The 20877-nt window shown below is 43.8% G+C and overlaps 1 protein-coding gene across 2 annotated transcripts; it reads left to right on the forward strand.

The window, feature by feature from the left end:
* Nucleotides 1-206: 206 nt before the first annotated feature.
* On the forward strand, nucleotides 207-20721 carry LOC127375849 (rapamycin-insensitive companion of mTOR). Of its 2 annotated transcripts, none has more exons than XM_051422183.1 (37): nucleotides 207-298; nucleotides 424-471; nucleotides 1784-1881; nucleotides 4512-4576; nucleotides 4886-5017; nucleotides 5272-5335; nucleotides 5817-5943; nucleotides 6101-6270; nucleotides 6654-6721; nucleotides 7177-7244; nucleotides 7340-7422; nucleotides 8474-8561; nucleotides 8752-8842; nucleotides 8969-9035; nucleotides 9211-9291; nucleotides 9503-9603; nucleotides 9836-10001; nucleotides 10611-10712; nucleotides 10801-10847; nucleotides 10951-11086; nucleotides 11207-11406; nucleotides 11519-11645; nucleotides 11907-12071; nucleotides 12300-12376; nucleotides 12467-12545; nucleotides 12677-12786; nucleotides 12878-12965; nucleotides 13079-13171; nucleotides 13274-13380; nucleotides 13960-14189; nucleotides 14292-15390; nucleotides 16829-17136; nucleotides 17246-17452; nucleotides 17544-17696; nucleotides 18280-18403; nucleotides 18496-18634; nucleotides 18958-20721. In XM_051422183.1, exons 1-37 carry the CDS (start codon nucleotides 250-252, stop codon nucleotides 19036-19038), a joined length of 5238 nt encoding a protein of 1745 aa, XP_051278143.1. In that variant the 5' UTR covers nucleotides 207-249; the 3' UTR covers nucleotides 19039-20721. The 2 variants fall into 2 exon arrangements, with proteins under 2 accessions (XP_051278143.1, XP_051278144.1); XM_051422184.1 differs by having other exon boundaries at nucleotides 208-298; nucleotides 16877-17136.
* Nucleotides 20722-20877: the final 156 nt, after the last annotated feature.

The following is a 20877-nucleotide window of genomic DNA, read 5'->3' on the forward strand; positions in this document are numbered from 1 at the left end:
ACTAAAACAGTTCATCTTAAACAGCTCCCTCTTCACATGCTATAACACTGTCGCCAGGTCAGATTTAGTTTGTCATCCCTGATGAGATTAGTGAGGGATTAAGGAGGATCCAGCTGATCTCAGGTCTGTGGGAGGTCTCGCTGCAGCTGTGTCACGACACCCCCCTCCTCCTCCCCCTCCTCCTCTCGTTTGTCTGCTATTCTCGCGAGAATCCACGAAGTTTCCGGTGTTGTGTATGTTCCTGGAAACATGGCGGCCAGCTTCCGCGGCCGTCCTATCCGGAGTCTTCGGATGCGAGGTAAGCGAGAAAAACTCGACCCGGTGGCACCCGTAAATGTGGCATAACGCAAAACTAGAACTTCTCACGCACGTTTTGACCCCGCAGTGACCCCTCACCGTGTCCGCGTTGTGTGTTTTTAACAGGTCGGAATGACAGCGGCGAAGAAAACGTACCGCTGGATCTGACCAGAGGTAAGCAGAGGGCTTCATCACATCACCCTGAAAGCGATTATTGTTCAAAATCGATGAGGTTTTGGGAGGGAGGGGGAGGGAGGGGGGGCTTTTTCTGCACACACTACCCTTACGAAGTGAAACCCCCCCCCCCTCCTCCTCCTCCTCCTCCTCCTCCTCGCGGTTGCCAGTGCACCTGTCCTGTCGTTGCTGTTGTCGTTTGGTCCGCTTTCCCTTCCTGTGTCGTCTAATAACATTATCATAACAACAGGCGGCAGCCAGCTCTCCTCTGAGCTGAGCTGAGTTAGCTGCGAGCTAGCTGCCACGGGCTAACCCGGCCGTGACGACGCTCCGTTGTTGTGATTGGTGTGAAGATTGCCCCCCCCCCACCCCCCACTGGCACACTGAAACACAGCTGCACAGTCTTCTATGCTCAGATTTACTCCTCCAGAAGTGGCACAGCAGATCAGTTTGTTTGCATGGAGCGAATATAGTGGCAGATAAATGCAGCACAAAAGGCCAAAAGAGTATTTTTAACCCCCTCTTTTCAGGTGTCACGAAGCTCAAAATCCTCTTAAAATATGTCTGTGTTAACTGTTTTTTACTTGCATGCACATTCTTACACGGGACGCAGGCTCAAACTAGACCCAAATCCACTTGCAAGAGACGATTGCATGCACACACAGATGTACCACCAGTGCCCTGTCTGCTAATGGATGTCTGGTTATATCTGATACGACTTTACATCTTACTTCATCTTATTTCTTTCAAATCGATTACAGAGGAACGAACACTTTGGTTTAGTGTTTTTCTCTTATTGATAAAAGAACATTTGTACATTTTATACTAATTATAATAATTAAAAGCAGTTTGCAGTAGTCCACTATTTTGAAGCTCTTAATTGTATTTTCAGGTCTTTTGAACTAAATCTGGCTATTCCTATCGGTCAACTTTTTTTTTTTTTTTTTACTGAGGATAAACTATTCATAGTTGGTGCAGCATTAATATCTATATATATATATATATATATATTATAATGCAGTATCTGGCACTGGTTTCCGTGCAAGCGAATACCATCTGAGTTTGGTAAAGAACATCGCAGTAAGCAGATAGTAGTTGAAAGGAACTGAAAACAAAAAAAAAACACTTCCCCGCTCAAGCCTTGCTTTTTCTGTCTAGACCTTGTTTTGACTATACATACTTAAATTTGTTTGACTAGCTAGACCGACTTCCTTCCTGAAACATATCAATTACGGTTCATCGTCTGATATTATGGCAATATGGCTTAATGCTCGTCTTGGTTACATTGTATTTCCTTTTCTTTCTCCTGCAGAACCGTCAGAAAACTTCCGTGAAATCCTTCAAAATGTGGCCAAACCACACGGAGTCAGTAACATGCGAAAATTGGGCCACCTGAACAACTTCATAAAGGTAACACTGTCAAGTTATGATGCTTTTACTCCAGTGGTTTTTAGGTAGAGAGATAGGGAATGTGCCCAAGTTGCTATTGTTATCTTCTTCTTTTCAAGACTGTTGACTCACTGTTCATGTATCTGTAAAAGATTGAGTGGCTGTGCTCCCCCCTCCTCTGTCGTGTCACCGCCGACCTCTTTGATCCTCCTCTCTTGGGTGTCGCTGCCAGCAGGCCTGGCTGTGCCTGTGACGCTGACGGTGAATGTAACAGGAACTGTAGGGATGCGAAAAGTACTCTGACCGAACCTGCATCAAGAGCAGCACTCTGACTTCGAAAACCTGAGATTTCTGATGTCTGGTTATCACTCTTATTAACCTCAGACACCCTCATTTGTAAAATCTCTGCATGGATGATAAACTATAACTATTAGCTATAAAGGTTTCCCAGCACAAACTCTATGATGTAGATCCAAATTTCTCACCTCAACGAAAGCAACACCAAAGTGTGTGTTCAGGTTTTAAAAGTGAAACATAATCAGGTGATCGTGGACGGTAGGCAGACATCACAACAGAGGGTTTAAAATGCCGAGACTAAGTGGGCTGTGTCTGTCCCACTTATCAGCAGCTGACGGCTGTGATGCACGGATTTATTGTTTGCAGATGAAAAAAAAGGAGGAAGAATTGTGCAGTATCAGCGCGGATAGAGAAGTCTCTTCAAATGCTTTTTAAAAACAAGTACAGATGGAAGTTATTTTCACATATAATCCTGTGATGGACTAGTGACCTCCCCAGCAGGTTTTTGTCTGCCTTCTGCCCGGCACATGCTGGCATAGTCTCCAGCCTTCCTGTTATTTTAAACAGGGAATACTGATTCCTGCTCAGACGTTTGCTGATTTCTGTTGAGCGACCCCGCTGCCTTAAACCAAGTCTGACCGCCATTGGCTTATTTTGACCAGTAGCCCGGTGGCCGTGCAGCCAGTGAGTGTTGGCACCGTAGCGGGCCGAGTGTGGGCCTGGGTTGTGTGTCTGTAATCCTCACACCTAACTCTCTTGTTTACAACTTACAGGAGGTTAATAGCCATGACGTGTGTGTCTGTCTGTCTTCTGATTCCTTATAAGGGTTCCAGAACAGTGAGGGTGACCTAATCTCCCCCCCCCCCCCCCACCCCAGAGAGTGTCACATGCCCCTCTACCCGTCTCCTCTCTCCCCTCCTCTCGCCTGCTTGGGCTCTGACATCACAGCTGGTTTAAAACAACCCCCTACTCACCGTGCCCCTCGTCACCCGTCCCATCCTGCTCTCCTCCCGATCTGCTCTGTGGTTTATGATAAAGCAGAAACGAGGTTTAAGGAGAAATTCACACGAAAACCACCATCCCCCATCGACTCCCCTGCTGATGCTGCATCAGGAGGACTGTGATGGAGTAGCACTGAGTTGTCGGTAGCGTGAGGGTGCCTATAAGAAAGGTGGCACTTACAAAATGGCAGCATCCTTCCAGCCCAAGGAGCTCATTGTTTTGCGCAGGGAATTTCAGACTGTTGTTAGCTTTGGCCTGCCGGTTGACACAGACTTACTGCTTTTACATACACTTTGAATCTTGTATACACCAGCTGTGTGTGGGCCTCTGATAATGATGGAGGACCTGTGGTGAGGGAACTGCTAGAAGTGGCAATTCATGCTGAAAACAGGTTTCAGTGCCAGGTCCAGTAGGGTGCAGAAAACAGGAGCAAATAGTCGGAAAACACAACAGAATTAATCGACCTATTGCTTCCTTCTTGTTATCGCCCTCTCTTTTCATATATCCAACACACATATCCATACAAGCGCACTCATAAACAACAAATGGTTCGAGGAGGCGACCCAAGTGAACACCCACTGCTGAACGCTTTGTAATTACAACCTTCATCTACCACCAGTGAGCATAACATCATACAGTCAGCATGTAACAGACAAGTGGAAAAATACAACAGAAACACCTGCATGGCTCCTGCAGCACCCTGCAGGAAAGTGTTGTGCTGTTTGTTAGTTTGGATAGTCACGGTTTGATGCTTTTTTGCCTCAAACGAAGTTGAACTGTAAGCCTCTCAGATGAAGGATGATGCCATTTTGGAGTTGCTGAGCTCCCTTGTCCTTGCCCTAGTTCTACCATAACGCGTGTGCTAGGCTTACTTCTGCCCTTGACCCAAGCCATGCAGAATTAGAGCTGCAACGATTAGTTGTCAACTATTTAATTAATTGCCAACTATTTTGATAATCTGTTTTGAGATAAAATGAGTATTTTCTGGTTTCTTTAGTCCTCTATGACGGAAAACGTCTTAGCTTTGGGAAACAGTGATTAACATTTTTCACCATTTTCTGACTTTCTATTAGGGCTGTGTATTGGCAAGAATTTGGTGAAACAGTACTCATCACAATATGGGGTTATGATTCAATATATTGCAGTATTGTATGTAAGGCTATATATTGACATTTTTAGAAATCTTACCACCATAAACATAAAGTAGCTTCCTGGAAGCTCGCCTGGTAGTGTCTGCGCCTCCCCCCTTCTATCTAGCAGTTGGGGGGGTTTAATTGTTTAACTGTTAATACATTCCTTGTATGAACCAATTCATTTATGTTTTGTTTTTTTGTCCTATCTTTGTGTTCTAGCTGCTATGCAGCATTAGCCACCGTGAGGAAAACTTTGGGTTTACGTACGAAGAAATCATCATTTGGTAAGTGTTGTCTGCAACCAGCACGTATTGTACACTGTGTTCTTTTTATCGACATGTGTTTTCCAATTCATTGGCTTGTTATTTACGCAGCCAAGTGAAATCATTTGTAAGTCATGCCCTGTGGCTAATCCGTTGGGATGTTTTAGTTTTGAAACATTGATTTGATCGAGTTTTAAAAAGCAGAAATCATCATGTTTATGAAAGAATTCAGCAAATAACAATAGTTTGTAACGTGATAGTAGATCTTATGTTCTCCTGTCCATTTTGCAATTTGGGACTCATCTAAGTGTTTGATTTTTAAACCCCTAGTCTGCGACTAGCTCTACTGAATGAGGCTAAGGAAGTGCGTGCTGCAGGGTTGCGGTCGCTCCGCTACCTCATTAGAGACACCGCCGTGCTGCAGAAGGTCCTAAGACTACAGGTGGACTATTTGATAGCCAGGTGAGATCCTATTTTAACCATGCCTGTCAGGTGGGGTGCTGAGTGGCTGGCTTTTTTTTTGTCGATCAAAGAATATGCCTTTTGTTTCACAGCAAGTCACTTTATTTGTTTTAAGGTTTCAGAGGTTTGCTTGTTCCTTTGAAATGCTTCAGTCTGACTTGTTTTTCTCCTGTTTACACATTTATTTTTCTCCTACTGGTTGGCTGTGGTAAAAAGAAAAGGACATGACTAATTATATTTGTGTGCTTGTTTAGATGCATTGACATCCAGCAGAGCAATGAGGGGGAGAGGACGCAGGCTCTGAGACTAGTCCGAAAGGTAAGACTCTTTTTAAATGTTATATATATATAAATCCTCGGCCAGTCTTTCTCTAATTGATTCAGTCACTGTTGTATTGCTAGAGAAAATTTGCCCTCTGCCCTCACTGCTCAGATAGTGGCAGCAGAAAGATCATTGGGTTAGCAGCAGTGTCAGTGTGTGGACGGTTTGCACAAGTCTGCAGGCGATGTTATTTATAGCTCTTTCTGTAGTTTACTGTAAACTCTCTTCACACATACATACATAGAGTCAGGGTCTAGTTTCAGGAAAGTACTATTGGCCATCTTGGCAGTAATAAAACCCCCAGGTTCATTCCATGACACATTGCTTGGCCTCTTATCATAAAATACATTTCTCTTGTCACTTTTTTTTCCCGATTGTAAATTCTGTGTGAATTTGAAACATTGCAGTTATTTTTTTGCCTCTGTTTGTCCAGACTTGTTTTATGACTCATGTTTCCCTCCTCTCCCTCCTTCTGTAGATCATCACTGTCAATGCGATGCTGTTCCCCACCTCTATTGCAAACTCTCTAATTGCTGTGGGCACTGATGGGCTACAGGAGAGAGACCGCATGGTCCGCGCAGCCATCGCCATCGTATGTGAGCTCGGTGAGTGCCCGAGACACACAATGCAGAGCGATTAATTCTGCACACACAGTGGCTTTGTGGGGAGCCCCGGGGGAAGTTGTGACGCTAGTGGACAGAAATACCTTGTAAAATTCTCACTGTGTCATGACTAAATAACAATGACTTGCTGCCTCTGTAGCCCTGAAGAACCCAGAAGTGGTGGCCAAACGGGGAGGCCTCAGCACCATCCTGAAGAATGTGATTGACTGCCAGCTGAGTCGCATCAACGAAGCTCTGATCACCACCGTCCTCCATCTACTCAACCACCCACGTACCCGTCAGTACGTGCGTGTTGACGTCGAGCTGGAGGTATACACACGCACACACACAGAGATATGAATTCACGGGGAAGCTGTAAATGAGCCAGTGTGCTGGGAGTCATTCCAGTCCGGATTAGCAGCCGTAGGTTGCCCGTCTCTTTCCCATGGAGCTTACAGTAATCAGTTACAGCATTTCTCTGAAGCCTCATTGTCTGTAAACAGACACCTGGGACAGAAGCATCTCATCATCACAGTCATAATATCCACATGGGTGTCATATGAGATCTAAAGCAGGTTAATTATCACTCCAGGAGGTTTTGTGGGAATGTTGAAGAATGATTCCACTTAATTTTCAGCAGCTAATGAAGAGCTCTAAAGCCTGTTGTGTTTTGTACTCATCCATCTTTTGTGTCTGTGTGTTTGGTCCTCCAGCAAATCCTCGCGCCTTTCACTGATTTTCACTACCGTCACAACGCAGACACGGCTGAAGGGCAACTCAAGTGAGTGTGTGGGGAGGGTATGAAGAGTGTCACTGTTACAGTAGAAACAAAAAGATAGTGTTCTGACATTTCCCTCTGTTTACCATTTCCTATGTTGATAACACCATGCGTTGAGAAAGTTGAGGGTTTGTATAGTGTTTTTGTGATTCGACCCTTGTTATCAGGGCTGCTTGACTCCAGCATGACTTGCCTGAGGATGTGAAGCAGGCTAAGTCACGATAATCCTTTAAGTCATTCTGAAAGATGTGCTTTTATATAAAAATATCTTTTTATTGAATTCTCCATGACTCCCTTTCATGTTTTGCTTTTTGTTTTGCTTTTGTGGTGTAGTTTGATCCTTTGTGAAATGCTTTTTAACGTGCTGTGAAATGTGCCTTACAGAGATCATAATGATGTTGTGTGTATGGAACAGGGTGTCCTGTTTTTAATGTGTGCGTGTGTTTTCATGTTCACAGGGAGGACAGAGAGTCTCGTTTCTTGTCCAGTAGAATGGCCATAGTGGCAGCCTTTCGCTCCTGGTCTGGTAAGGACTTTGATTTAGAAATAAATGGAATTATGTAAGTTACTTATTTGTCTATATTTCTTCTGCTTTACTGTTTTTTACCTTTCTTTACTCAGGGATTATCAACCTATGCAAGGCTGGAAATTCTGGGATCCAATCTTTAATTGGCTTACTTTGCATACCAAATATGGAAGTTAGGGTGAGTATTGAAACGCCTGCATACAAAACAAATGTCACAGGGCGAAATAAGGAAGTTTATTTACCCCACCAGTGTTTTAAGTTAGGTTAGCACTAGAGTCGATTAATTCAATAAAATTTTATTTGTATTGCACCAAATCATAACAAAATTCTCAGGACACTTTTTAAATAGAGCAGGTCTAGACTCTACAGTTCCCACCATTAGCAAGCACTTGGCAACAGTGGCAAGGAAAAACTTCATTGTAAGAGGCAGAAACCTCGAGCATAGCCCGGCTCTTAGTGTGCGGCCATCTGCCTCGACTGGTTGGGGAGGGAGGGGGGGAGAGAGCGAGAGAGAGAGGAACAAACAAAGATGCACAGTAATAACAACAGTAACAAAAATACTAGTAGAAATGTAGAAAACTAGTGATAATGATCTGATCAATCTATTAGCTATAAACTGTTACATTAATGAACAACTATTTTAATAATCATTTTGAGTCAAGAAGTAATTCTCTGATTTCAGCATCTACGATGTAATTATTGTCTGGTTTCTTTAGTCCGCTATGACAGTAAACTGAATATCTTTGTGTTGTGGACAAAACAAGACAGTTCAGGACGTTACTTGGGTTTTGGGAAACATTGATCAGCATTTTCCCTCATTTTTTGATTCTATTGACCAAACAACTAATTGACTCATCGTGTAAATGGTCGACTGATTAATGGATAATGAAAATAATCATTAGTTGCAGCCCTAGTCTGCACTAATTTCTATCCCACTGCAGCTAGTACTGGCGATGACATGAGCCACATTGACCTGTGAAAGATGAAGTACTTGTCTGGGTGGAGTGTCAGAGCACCGTGTGAGATAAACCCAAAGACAGCCATGGCACAGTTAGACCAAAAGAGATATTATCACTGTTTCCTGTGGACACAAACAAGGCTACCCTCGTGTAATTTGAGTATTGTGCTAAACAGCAGTAACACTGAGATATTAGAAGCGCTCTTTTGAGTGCTTGCAAATGTATCAAATGTGCATGTATCTGATCGCTCTAATGTAATTTGCCCTGCAGAAAGGCTTGTTGGAGGTGTTATATGAGATATTCAGGCTTCCTGTGCCCATTGTAACTCAAGACTTCACAGAAGCTCTTCTAAGTGTTGGTGAGTATGAACATCTTTTGTATCCTCAGAATTCACTTTATACTTCCTCCCAGTATCTTGGTAGCTAGAATTTGTATGCCTGTTTTAAAAAGATCTTCTCCTTCTACATCATCACAGGCAAAATGCATACTCCAAGGTTTTACACTAAAACGCTACAATATAAGCTAATCTTTGCTCTGATTTTCCTCAGACCCCGCTAGGTTCCAGGACACATGGAGACTATCTGATGGGTTTATTGCTGCTGAGGCCAAAGTCATCCTTCCCCATCGGGCCCGCTCTAGGTAGGGGGATGATATGAGACAAGAGAAATGGAATAAGTCGAACAAAATGTGACAAAACTGTCAGTTAAGTGTTTACATGAGCCATGAAATGATTTTTATTTTCTTATTTTCTGTTTGTTTCATTAGGCCTGATCTGATGGACAACTATCTGGCATTTGTTCTGTCTGCCTTCATCACCAGTGGGCTGTTAGAGGTGAGCTACACCTTTACATCAAAGGGCTGATTTATAAAAATAATTTTGCGTGAATGTTTTTAAGGGGTATCACACGTCATGGCTTCTCTGGTTGTATTGTACCATTACATTTTTAGGTCTTGAATGTTGCTATTTTAACATATGCTCTCCTTTATCGTCATCTTTATCACTACAGGGTCTTGTTGAAGTTGTGACCAGTAGTGATGATCAGCTTGCTATCAGAGCCACCATCCTCTTGGGAGAACTTCTACACATGGTAATATTAAAATGCAGAAAGTGTGATGTGTTTATTTTGAAATGCTAAAAAGGATTGTTTAGCACATTGAAGATGAAATTAGCCCTAAATGTGTGTGCTTGTGTGTCACTGCAAAATAAACATATATGTTTTTTTTCTTGCTGCTTGCTTATTATGATTCGAACACTAAATATTATTTTCTTTTTCCTCCACCCGCGTCTCTCTTGTTTAGGCAAACACCATACTTCCTCATTCCCACAGTCACCACCTGCACTGCCTCCCCACCCTCATCAACATGGCAGCCTCCTTTGACATCCCGCAGCAGAAAAGACTGTGAGTACACTCGAACATGTGCCTGTTGTCCCTTACGAAACTCATTTTCAGGCCGAACACATTCATTTACCGGAACTACAGGATATATTCTCTTACAAATCACTGCATCTCTAAAGGTACACTGATCAGTAGTGTCTCTTTTAACAGTGAACACGGTACAGAAGTGACCATAGGAACTTATTATGAATGTATGTTGTGAATGTATGAACGTATTTGTTTATTGTTCTTCCAGTCGGGCAAGTGCAGCAGTCAACAATCTGAAGCGTTTTCATGAGAAGAAGAAGAAAGGTTTGAAACCACACAGTCTTTACCTGGACCACATCATCCGCAAGTCTGTGTCTTCACATAACCGCAGAGAGTCACACTCGCGTTCCTTCAGGGACATCTATGTCATTAAGGTGAGCATGAACATGATTTCTAAATTTGAGCTTCAGCAACATATTAGTAATACATGTTGGAATATGCTTGATGTCAAATACATCTTTGTGCGTACAATACAAAGGTCTTGGGTGTGTTCAGTTCAGCTCACAACAGCCAGCTTCCATCACAAATCACAAACTTTAAATGGTCTTATTTACATGTTATATTTTGATCGAATCTAGCCACAAGTTCATCCAAGAGTGACTTAGATGTTATTTGGAGTTTAGAAAATGTGCAGAGCCAGCTGTGTGCAGCCAGCTGTTGGTCAGTGTGTATACAAACTGCTCCTTAAATTACAGTGTGTCATTTCCTATTTCTACATTTGTTAATACGCAATATGAGAATGACGCAGCTTTAAGTCGTTAGAAGGCGCCCTTGACGAAACTAGGCTAGCTGTTTCCCTTTGCTTTCAGTGTTTGTGCCAAGCTAAAGTAAACACACCTAAGAGGTTGTAGTTTACGGCAGTTTTAGGGCAGATGTTTCTCACAGTGCTGAAGATGATTAAAATAAGTTCATAATATGGTTGCAAAGCTATCAAAACTGCGTTTTTTAACACTGTCAATTCTATGTTTTCTGTTTGTGTTCAGGACACTGAAGAAGCACTGATGATGAACCTGAGAGACAGTCAGATTCTCAACCATAAGCAGAACCTGGAGTGGAACTGGTTGCTTATTGCCACCATCCTTAAGGTCAGGCTGTTCTCATGTAGCACGACAGACATGGTTGTCAAATTAATTATTTCTGTTTCATGTTTTAAATGTCGTTTTTCTCTCCCAGTGGCCAAATGTAAACCTCAGGAACAACAAAGATGAACAGATGCACAGGTAAGACTCATTCATATCGTCGGATGCCATTGCAGAATTAGAAATAGTTTGACGTATTTTTCTGACCTCTTGTTTTAAATACTTTGCTTTCTGTGTGACGCAGGTTTGTGCGGAGGCTGCTGTACTTTTATAAGCCCAGTAGTAAATTGTACGCAGGGCTGGCGTTGGATTACCCAAAGGCCAGACAACTCACTGTGGTCGGCTGTCAGTTTGTTGAGTTCCTCATGGACTCCGACGAGGTTAGAGAAGTGTGCACATTCCCACCAAAACTTACATTCCTGTTTTATTATTTATTCTAATTTGTCTCAACTGTTGGCCCTCTCTTTCTATCTCTTGCCTCCTCCTCCCACTGTCACCAGGATGGCCAGGGCTACCTGGAGGAGCTGGTGAAGGACATGGTGTCATGGCTGTCCTCGTCCTCAGGGCTGAAGCCTGAGCGCTGTCTGCAGAGTAACGGCCTGCTCACCACACTCAGCCAACACTACTTCCTCTTCCTGGGGACACTCTCTGCACACCCACAGGGAGTCAAACTGCTGGAGAAATGTGGCCTGTTTCAGTGGTGAGTGTACCAAAAAAAAACCCTAACAGCATATCTGAGCTTTCTTAGACCCATAAGATGCAATTCAAAAAAGTTTGTTCAATGAATTGACAATAACTCTGTTTTTTTGCAGCCTGCTGAATCTGTGCTCTGTGAAGAACCAGGATGCTGTGCTGAAACTTGCTGTATCCACACTGGACTACAGCAGAGACGGTCTGGCCAGAGTGATCCTCTCCAAGATCCTCACTGCTGCTACTGATGTAAGACAGCCACAACAACAAGAGTGCTTGACATACAAACAAAAAAAGAACTCATAAAGCAGTGATAGAAAAAGTAGGACAGTGTCACAGACAGCGTTAAACAGTTAAATCTCTACTCACCTATTGCCTAAGAAATATCACAATTACATAAAAAACTACCCATCTAACTAATCACTGCATTGTTCCTGTACCTACAAGATTTGCTAGTGCCACCCTAATGTCCCCTCTTCCTCCCACAATGCTTCTTGTTTTACTGAGCAGACGTGCAGGTTGTACGCCACCAAACACCTCCGCGTGCTGCTGCGTGCGAGCGTGGAGTTCTTCAGTAGTTGGGGCATGGAGCTGCTGGTCACACAGCTCCACGACCACAGCAAGGCTGTGTCCATGGAGGCCCTGGACATACTGGACGAGGCCTGCGAGGACAAGGTGACTGCTGGAAAACATACTGAAGACTGCTGTCAGTGCAGTAGATCTGATGGGTTGTAGATTCGGATGCATTAGAAACACTCTTCCTCCACTGCGCAGTTAAAAACAATCACACATTTTTACTTCAGTAGCGTTAATGGATATTAAAAGAGGTAGTGTTGAAAGATCTAAAGGAGTGTTTGTCCAGCCTTCCTGTTGTCTGACTCAGTATGTTATGCTGGTTCACAGGCCAACCTCCACGCTCTAATCCAGCTGAAACCAGCTCTGTCCCACCTGGGAGACAAGGGCCTCCTGCTGCTCCTCAGGTGGGTGTTTACCATGACAGCACTGCTTACCAGACATAGCTTACAGTATATGATATGTTCAAGTAATACCCTTTTGTTTCTGCTGTTTAGGTTCCTGTCCATTCCTAAAGGTTTCTCCTACCTCAATGAGAGGGGTTATGTCAGCAAACAGCTGGATAAATGGCAGAAGGTACTATTGTAGTTTGCGTACAGAAAAATAAATTCTCACTTAATAATCTATTTTTTTATTTAATTTGGATACCATATAATAAGTCCACACACTAAATATGGGTTTCACCTAAACATCTTGTTTGATTGCAGGAATACAACCTTAAGTACGTGGACCTGATAGAGGAGCAGCTCAACGAAGCACTAACAACCTACCGCAAACCTGTTGATGGAGACAACTATGTCAGACGCAGCAACCAAAGGTGAGAAGCTGAACTTTGTCACCAGCTGACGAGCTACCGGATACGCTGCAGAGTGTGTGGTTAATTTCTGTGGTTCTGCTTGTGTCTCCAGGTTACAAAGACCAAATGTCTATCTCCCTGTGCACTTGTATGGTCAGCTGGTCCACGATAAGACGGGCTGTCATCTATTGGAGGCTCAGGTAACCATTTCAGATTATTCTTTGGTTGCTCCACAGCACACTGGGGAGCAGTGGGTTCGTGCAGATTCAACAGCATCTCTTCCTAATGTCTGTCTTTTTCCGTCTGTCTCTAGAGTGTGGTTCCTGACCTCAGCTACACAATTCGCTCCCCGATGCTGGACACCTGGGAGGGCATTAAACAGCTAAAGGCTGCTCTCTGGGCCCTGGTCAGTATCACTTGCTCTCAATTTCTGTCACCTTTTGTTGCTGTAATATTAATAGTTACTAAGAGATGGCTCTGCTGGTGTTGATGTTGTTTTTTCTTGCAGGGCAACATTGGCTCTTCAAACTGGGGACTGAATCTCCTGCAGGAGGAGAATGTCATTCCTGACATCCTCGCACTGGCTCAGCACTGTGAGGTGCTGTCAGTACGAGGGTAAGCGTTATCATTTTCACTTCACTTTTTACCCCAAAATACCCAGTTCTTGTTTTTTAAAGAAGTAGATCACTTTAAACTGATGTTCACCCAGACATCTAAAAGTTGTTTTGTTTTCTACTGCAAAAGCAGAATGTTGACAGTAAACAGGGGTTTTCTGGTGGTAAAGATGGCTCAAAATTTAATTGAATTTGTAAACAGTGAAGAGTCCAAAATGTGCTCATTAGAGTCATTATTAAGTGCTTATTTAAGTCATTAAAACATTTAAATGTCACCTAAATATGTGTATTATATCAATAAAATTACAGAATAAACAGAATCCTATATATAATAAAAAAAAATCAAAACTAATTAATCTTAAGCACTCCTCAACAGTGACTTGGGAACTACTACTAAAATATATTTTAGGTGACCTAATTATTGTGAAATGACTGCAGTTGGCACTCAGAATCAAAGTCATGTTGACCTTAAACGTCTCTCCAAGAAAACCATTTAAGCAATTGCACATATTTCTGAAAGCGTATAATGGGTAAAGAGAACATGTTTGCATGTAAACTAACCGTCCTCTCCCATCCACAGGACGTGCGTTTATGTGCTGGGCGTGATCTCCAAGACCAGGCAGGGTTGTGAGGTGCTGAAGCAGTACGGTTGGGATGCAGTCAGACACAGTCGCAGGACGCTGTGGCCTGTCACTCCAGAAGAGATTGACGCACAGCTGACCTCTGAACTTTCCTCAGTACCGAGCACGCTCAGTCTGAACTCTGAATCCACCAGCTCGCGCCACAACAGCGAGAGCGAGTCTCAACCAAGTATGTAGGACTTACTTTGCATTTGTAGACACTAGCTGCTTAGTTCCAGCATTAGTTCCTTTTATGCCTTCATCATGCTTAATTTACTCCTTGTGCTCTCAGACATGTACATCCTGGACGATGACAAGTGTGATGTTCTGGACCACTCAGACGAGCCCTCTTTCTATCTACACTCCAAACCAGCCAAGGACCGCAGTCCCTTCACAATCCTGGCTTCCACGCGCTTCGTTCGCTCTCGCTTACTCAACTCCCTGTCCCTTCCCAGCAAGAAGCTGCGCTCCACCAGCGACCCCAAGACCCCAACGGGCTCTCGCACCCCTACTGAACTCAAGGGGAGTATGAGGCGGAACAGGACAGTGACAGAGCCCTCTATCTACAGCCCAAACCAGGGAGATGTGTTCAACTCTGTGTTTAATGGCAGGGGAATGCCGAAGAGTCCCACAGTCAGCCTGGAGACGTCCTTTGTCGGGATGAGGGGGGGCTCTGAGGAGCAGCTTGTGGATGGCAGGCTGGCCAGGGGAGGAGGCTCAGGCCTCGCACTTAGCGGTCTAGGAGGGCACGGGGCTGTGGAGCACCCCAGCCGGGAGAGGGAGCAGAGCAGCCGAGAGCGTCTAGCGGGAGGAGACGGTGGCTCCTCGTCTAGTGGAGGCAATGTTGGAGGGGGCGGAGGTGGCGGCGGAGGTACTCAGTTTAAAAGCCGCAGCCAGAGCTTTAACACGGACACCACAACCAGCGGTATCAGCTCCATGAGCTCCAGCCCCTCCAGGGAGACCGTTGGAAACCCCGAGCATCCCGAACCAGACTCCTCTGATTGCGTAAGCCTCAACACAGTGGTGTCAGCCAAGACTGTCAAAACACTCTCTTCCCTCACCCCCCAGGCTCAGACCAACCACATGTCCACGCCTAAGTCCTCAACTGTCTCTCTGGTACCACCCGGCTCCTCGCACACTCTCCCCCGCCGAGCCCAGTCTCTCAAGTCTCCTTCAGTGTCCACCATCAAGAGCCTGGCTGACTGTAGCTTCATGTACACCAGCCCACGGGACGCGCTGGGCTACGCTACCCTAAAGAGGCTGCAGCAGCAGAGGATACACCCGTCTTTGTCTCACAGTGAAGCGCTGGCTTCCCCAGCCAAAGACGTTCTGTTCACCGACACCATCACCATGAAGACTGGCAGCCTGGACTCCAGATTAACACCTCGCAGGTAAGTCAGCCATCGCTACAGGAACAATGTGACTGACACTGTTGCAACTGAATGCATCTATTTCTCCTTTGTCTACATGAGTGTTCTATTACTGTTTTTCCAATTAAATATTTGTTGGATAAATCGGAAAGATCCTAGAGAAAAACTCAAAGCAAGTCTCCATTTGCACTACTGTAGCTTAAACAGCTGTATCTGGGGTAGTGTTTTGGTTCCTGTCTACCATCCCAATGACAGCTGTGAGTGTGGTTTTTGTGCACCTTCTGCTATGTCTATCAGGATATCAGATAGGAGGGATACCTGTCCGGATCCCAACATCTTAAGTCCATACCGCAGGATGTCCAGAACGCTACGGTGGGTGGACCTACCCAGTGTCCTCCTCAGTAGAGATGTAGCTTCTAGCACCGATCCAGACAAACATGTCCTTGTTGCTTGTACTTTAGTAGCAACTACAGCTCTCTGCCTGCAGTTGTGTTGCCATTGCTTTGACTCCTGTAGCTCCGTAGTGTGAGTTTTGGTTCCTGTCTACCATCCCAATGACAGCTGTGAGTGTGTTTTTTGTGCACCTTCTGCTATGTCTATCAGGATAACAGATAGGAGGGATACCTGTCCGGATCCCAACATCTTAAGTCCATACCGCAGGGTGTCCAGGACGCTCGTACCGCGGTGGGTGGACCTACCCAGTGTCTTCCTCAGTAGAGATGTAGCTTCTAGCACCGATCCAGACAAACATGTCCTTGTTGCTTGTACTTTAGTAGTAACTACAGCTCTCTGCCTGCAGTTGTGTTGCCATTGCTTTGACTCCTGTAGCTCCGTAGTGTGAGTTTGCCCCATGTAGATTTGTTAGTTGCTGGTTGTTCCCTTCTCTTAGAGCCGTAACCTTTCCTAGAGGTACGAACAGCACACAGGTAGAGACAGGTGCCACAAGAAGATGAAGGATTACTGTATATTAATCACTCATTTTTTTACACAATAAGCCTGAAATACAATCTCTCACACACACACACACACACACACACACACACAGGGCTTATAGACATACAAATGTGGAGAGATGGTGGAGTTCCATATAGAGGTATAGGGGGTTTGGTGTCTTGCTCAAGGGCACGTCGGCAGGGATAGAACCGTCGGATTGAGCAACCGCCACCCCTAAAAAATACAGCATTATTGTCCCATATTAAAAATCTGCAGTTAAATACATTTTAGGTCACACTGACCAGCTTCCGAGGTATTTTTTTCTGTGTGAAGCTTTAGACTGTTGGGTGCTTTAGTGTGTTTTTAAAGCGATACTTGACATTAATTTAAGGCTGTGATATCGCCACATGTCCTCTGTATGAGTTTACCCTGTAGCTGCTGTGATCCCACCTCACTAAGTCTCTGTCTCTGTGCTTTTATCCAACATTTTTTTCACTTGTTCCTCACGTTCCTTTTTCGGTCCCAGTCTCTCCCCCCGGATCCTCTCACGCACCTCTCCTCTTGCCCTCCCTAGGTTTCTGAAGGCTCTGAGCTTTGCCTCTCTGGATAAAGAGGAACTCCTCAGTCCCATCAACCAAAGCACCCTGCACCGCTGCTCCTCAGTGCGCTCCATGGTCTCCAGCGCCACCTACGGGTGTAACGATGACTACATCGGCCTAGCACTGCCCATGGACATCAACGATATGTTCCACATCAGAGACTCAGCCTACTTTCAGCAGAGGGTCAGCCCGCCGTCCGAAGAGCGGAAACGCTTCGTCTTCGGTGATGGAGACGGTAAATTAAACAGCATCGATTACGTCTGATTAAATCATAATTGAATCACAAAAATGTGAGAAGAGACAGATTTTGATTGGTGTGTTACCCATGGTGTTTCCCTCTGTAGGTGATCGCCCTGCTTTGCCAATACTGAAGCAGCAGTTCAGTATCTCTGAGCTGATTGTATGCCGAGGTGACAACCAGAACCACACCGTGGGCTCAGAGGAGACGGGACTGCAGGATCACACTGACGAAAACTGCCTCTACTGTGTAGGAGCCATCGTCCTCGGATACCCCACACAGCCACAGATCAACAGTACGCACCCTCGGACAGGTGAGCCAACACACACACGCACACATTCAGTCATTCACGTGGACATACCTAAAATTTGCAGAATATAACCAATTATCTTTCTTTCTGTCAGACTATGTGGACTTCCCATCGTGGGGAGTGCAGAGCGGCCATCGTCTGGAGGTGATGCCTCAGTCCAAGTTCTCTGGGGTGTCAGGCTGCAGCGACGCAGCTGTGTCCCAGGGCTCAATCTGTAGCACGCCCACACCTGCTGACATTGTCATAGGTAAGATCACGAATAACCACCACGGCATGTGTATATGCGGTGTATGTTTTTGTAGACTTTCTCAGCATTTCATGTTTTAGACACAAGAAAAAAACATGTTGACTGTTGTAAAATCACTTCTTTGTGTCCTCATCGTTTCATCAAATGTGCTGTAAAAGGTTCAGTTGTTAAATTATAATCATCTGTAGTTTCGTCACGAAAACAAAATTTCAGTATTACCTTAGTCCTGCAACAAAACCAGATTTTGTTTCATATTTTTATATTATTCAAATATTAAATGACTGTAATTCAAAGTGCTGAAATGTCTGAATGAAATATGAATTAGAATTCCTAAAACTCCAGTCTTTTCACTTTATTGTATTTATTCAAACTTTATTTAACCAGAAGAGCCTTTTGTTTTGTCTTTTAGCCAAGATATGAACTAGGGGTGTAAGAAAATATAGAAAAATATCCTATCGTGATATTTTGTTGTTGATGAGAACAAACCACTATGATGGGACATCATGAGACACAAAATGATGAAGTATTTGTTCAGTGATACTGCCTCATATCAACTGAATATTTATTTATATGTGTCGTTTAGGTGGCAAGCCGATATCAGAAGACGGCCCTGCCTCCCGAGTCTTGCTGAGGAAGGAGGTGCTCCGCCTCATCATCAACCTCAGCTCCTCCGTAGGAACCAAAGGCCACGAAACAGGACTACTGACGTAAAGCTCTCTCTCCTCCTCGTTATACACACATACAGAGATGCACGTTCAATTGCAGAACAATGAAAGACCTGTTCTCCTTTTTCCTGCAGGATAAAGGAGAAGTTTCCCTACGCGTTTGACGACATCTGCCTGTACTCCGAGGTTTCTAACCTCTTAGCCCACTGTATGTTTCGCCTGACCTCAAGACGTTTCATACAGGAACTCTTCCAGGACGTGCAATTCATGCCAGTAAGATACGGGATTATTTTTGTTTTTATTCATTTTATTGATTTCTGTTGGGATGTAAAGAGAATTTCAATAAATATAAACAAAAAATGCTTCTAAAGGTAAATACATTACCTACCCTAGCTTTAACCCTCTCTCTGCACTCGTCTTCAAATAACTTGAATGAAAGTATTGGATCGGCCTCCACTCGCTCAATATAGTCGATACCAATCATTAAAAAAAAAAAAAACCTTGATCAGATCAAGACCTCCCTACATTATACCACTGAAATGTACATGTTTGTGTTTACTATTCCATGTATTCAACCCACGTTTCCTCTTTTTCAGATGTATGAGGAAGCAGAGGCAATCCTGACCAAGCTACCAAAACCTGTTGAAGAGGACGTCGACCCTCCTGCGGAATCCTGATCATCTTCCCCCCCGTTGTGTTCCCCGCACAGCCGCCCTACAAACATTGAAAAGAACGACTGATAGAATATAAGATATGGCTGTAAGAATGGGGAGGCGTGTGGCGTGTTTCTGTTGCTCAAAACAGAGTACCATCGTCGAGGAAGAGGAGGAAGAGGTCAACGCTCGCCTTTCTTCTAGCAAACACAAGCTGGAAACGTCGTCTCTGTAAACAAAATTTAACCCGACACGCCTAATGCTGTCTCAGACTTTTTTTTTTTTTTTAAACAGGAAAAAGGGGGAGCAGTTTAACCAAATACTGTTTTCAGATGGGTTGGCAATCTTGAGCAACACTCAATAATACATCAACATAATGCTTAAAGACGAGCTGGATCATTAAGACAAAGACTCATATTGTGTTTAAAAAAAAAAAAAATTTAAAAAAAGAAGAAAAAATTGTCAACATTTTATCTCTTTCCAGAGGTGGTGTTTTTTTCTGTAATGAAATGAATAAGGCATGTTGTTGTGTCTACCCTGTGATTCCTCGGACCCTGCGTTCTTTTCTCCGTATGAAACAAAACACTACAGAAGGGGGTCCTGCTGTTTTTAAAACTTACCTGGAGCCTTCCCGGTTCATATCCCGCCCCGACCTGTGATCTGTTCTAGCCAGATATGTGCTTTTGCTTCTCTTGCCTCACCACTTCCTACAACCTATAGCCTCTTGTCAGCACAGACAGCCAATTACTTTTCTATCTCTTGTATCTCAGACAATCAAACATCACTAGTATTGTATTTTCTAAAGCACTATATATGCCACCCTTACACAGTACATGAGGAGAATAGCATGTAATTTAATGCTAGTTTATGCCATCCTTTACTTGCTTAGGACCTTTTTAATGTTTTTCTTCAGCCATTGCATTATTAGTAAGCTCCTCAGGAGGCGGGTTGATCTTTTGGAAAGACGTTCAGTTGTACAAGTTTATCTGTAGAATGATTTGTTACAGATTTAGTACCAAACTTTCCAAACCCTGCTGAAGACCAGCAGCTACCCAACTCTTTGCCTTTTTACCTCTGTGCTCCACTTCCACTGCATGTGCAACAAGCATGGCAAAGTTGTAACGCCACCTTAACGTGTTTCTTGCTTGTAGAAAAAAAAAAAAATAGGTTGCCATTACATGCTGCCATCACATCGTAGGAATATAATTAACCCCTGAATCTATTTCCACAATGCAATATCACTGTCTGTCATTGGCTGAGATGGAGGAGGGGGGGAGGGGTAGGGGAAGGGGTGCGATGACTAAAGGATTTGTAAAAGGTTTCCAGGGAAACGGGGGATCTCTGTTTCCATTGGCTTGTTTTTTGCTATAATGCTGCTACACAAATGGACTCATAGAGAGATGATTCATAGATCAGCTGAGTGATGTCAGATCCGATCTATTTATTATATGTCTGTACCATAGAGTGAGCTCAACCAGAGAAGAAAAAAAAGTTATTTATATTTTTTCCTCAAGACTGTATTATAATTTAAAAAGTTTTTTTTTTTTTTTTTTTTCTTCTTTTGTTTTATTTTTTTTTTTGCCTGAATCGTGGTTTCCCTTGTATAATGTGTACAGTATGTTTTTGGGGGCATTGATGACCTAAAGAAACATACAATCCTATGAAAGGGATGCATTGTTAATAAAACAAAATTTGAAATACCCAAAATGTTTTGCACTCTTCTCATTTCTTCTTTTGTATCTGCAACTAATATCTGAATTTGCATGCACACACATGCATGTCTCAGTGGTCCTGTCCAAAAACTGTAGAATTATTCTGTTTCAGCTTCGACTCTGAACATCCTGACATTGTTAGGTAGCTGCA

Source organism: Dicentrarchus labrax, unplaced genomic scaffold (assembly GCF_905237075.1).
Source record: "Dicentrarchus labrax unplaced genomic scaffold, dlabrax2021, whole genome shotgun sequence".
Classification (NCBI taxonomy): domain Eukaryota; kingdom Metazoa; phylum Chordata; class Actinopteri; family Moronidae; genus Dicentrarchus; species Dicentrarchus labrax.

Coding starts and splice junctions, on each gene's coding strand:
- LOC127375849 (XM_051422183.1), top strand. CDS start 250: ATGGCGGCCAGCTTCCGCGGCCGTCCTATCCGGAGTCTTCGGATGCGA. Junction 6,271..6,653: donor GTGTTGACGTCGAGCTGGAG/GTATACACACGC, acceptor TTGGTCCTCCAG/CAAATCCTCGCGCCTTTCAC. Junction 10,848..10,950: donor AAAGATGAACAGATGCACAG/GTAAGACTCATT, acceptor TGTGTGACGCAG/GTTTGTGCGGAGGCTGCTGT.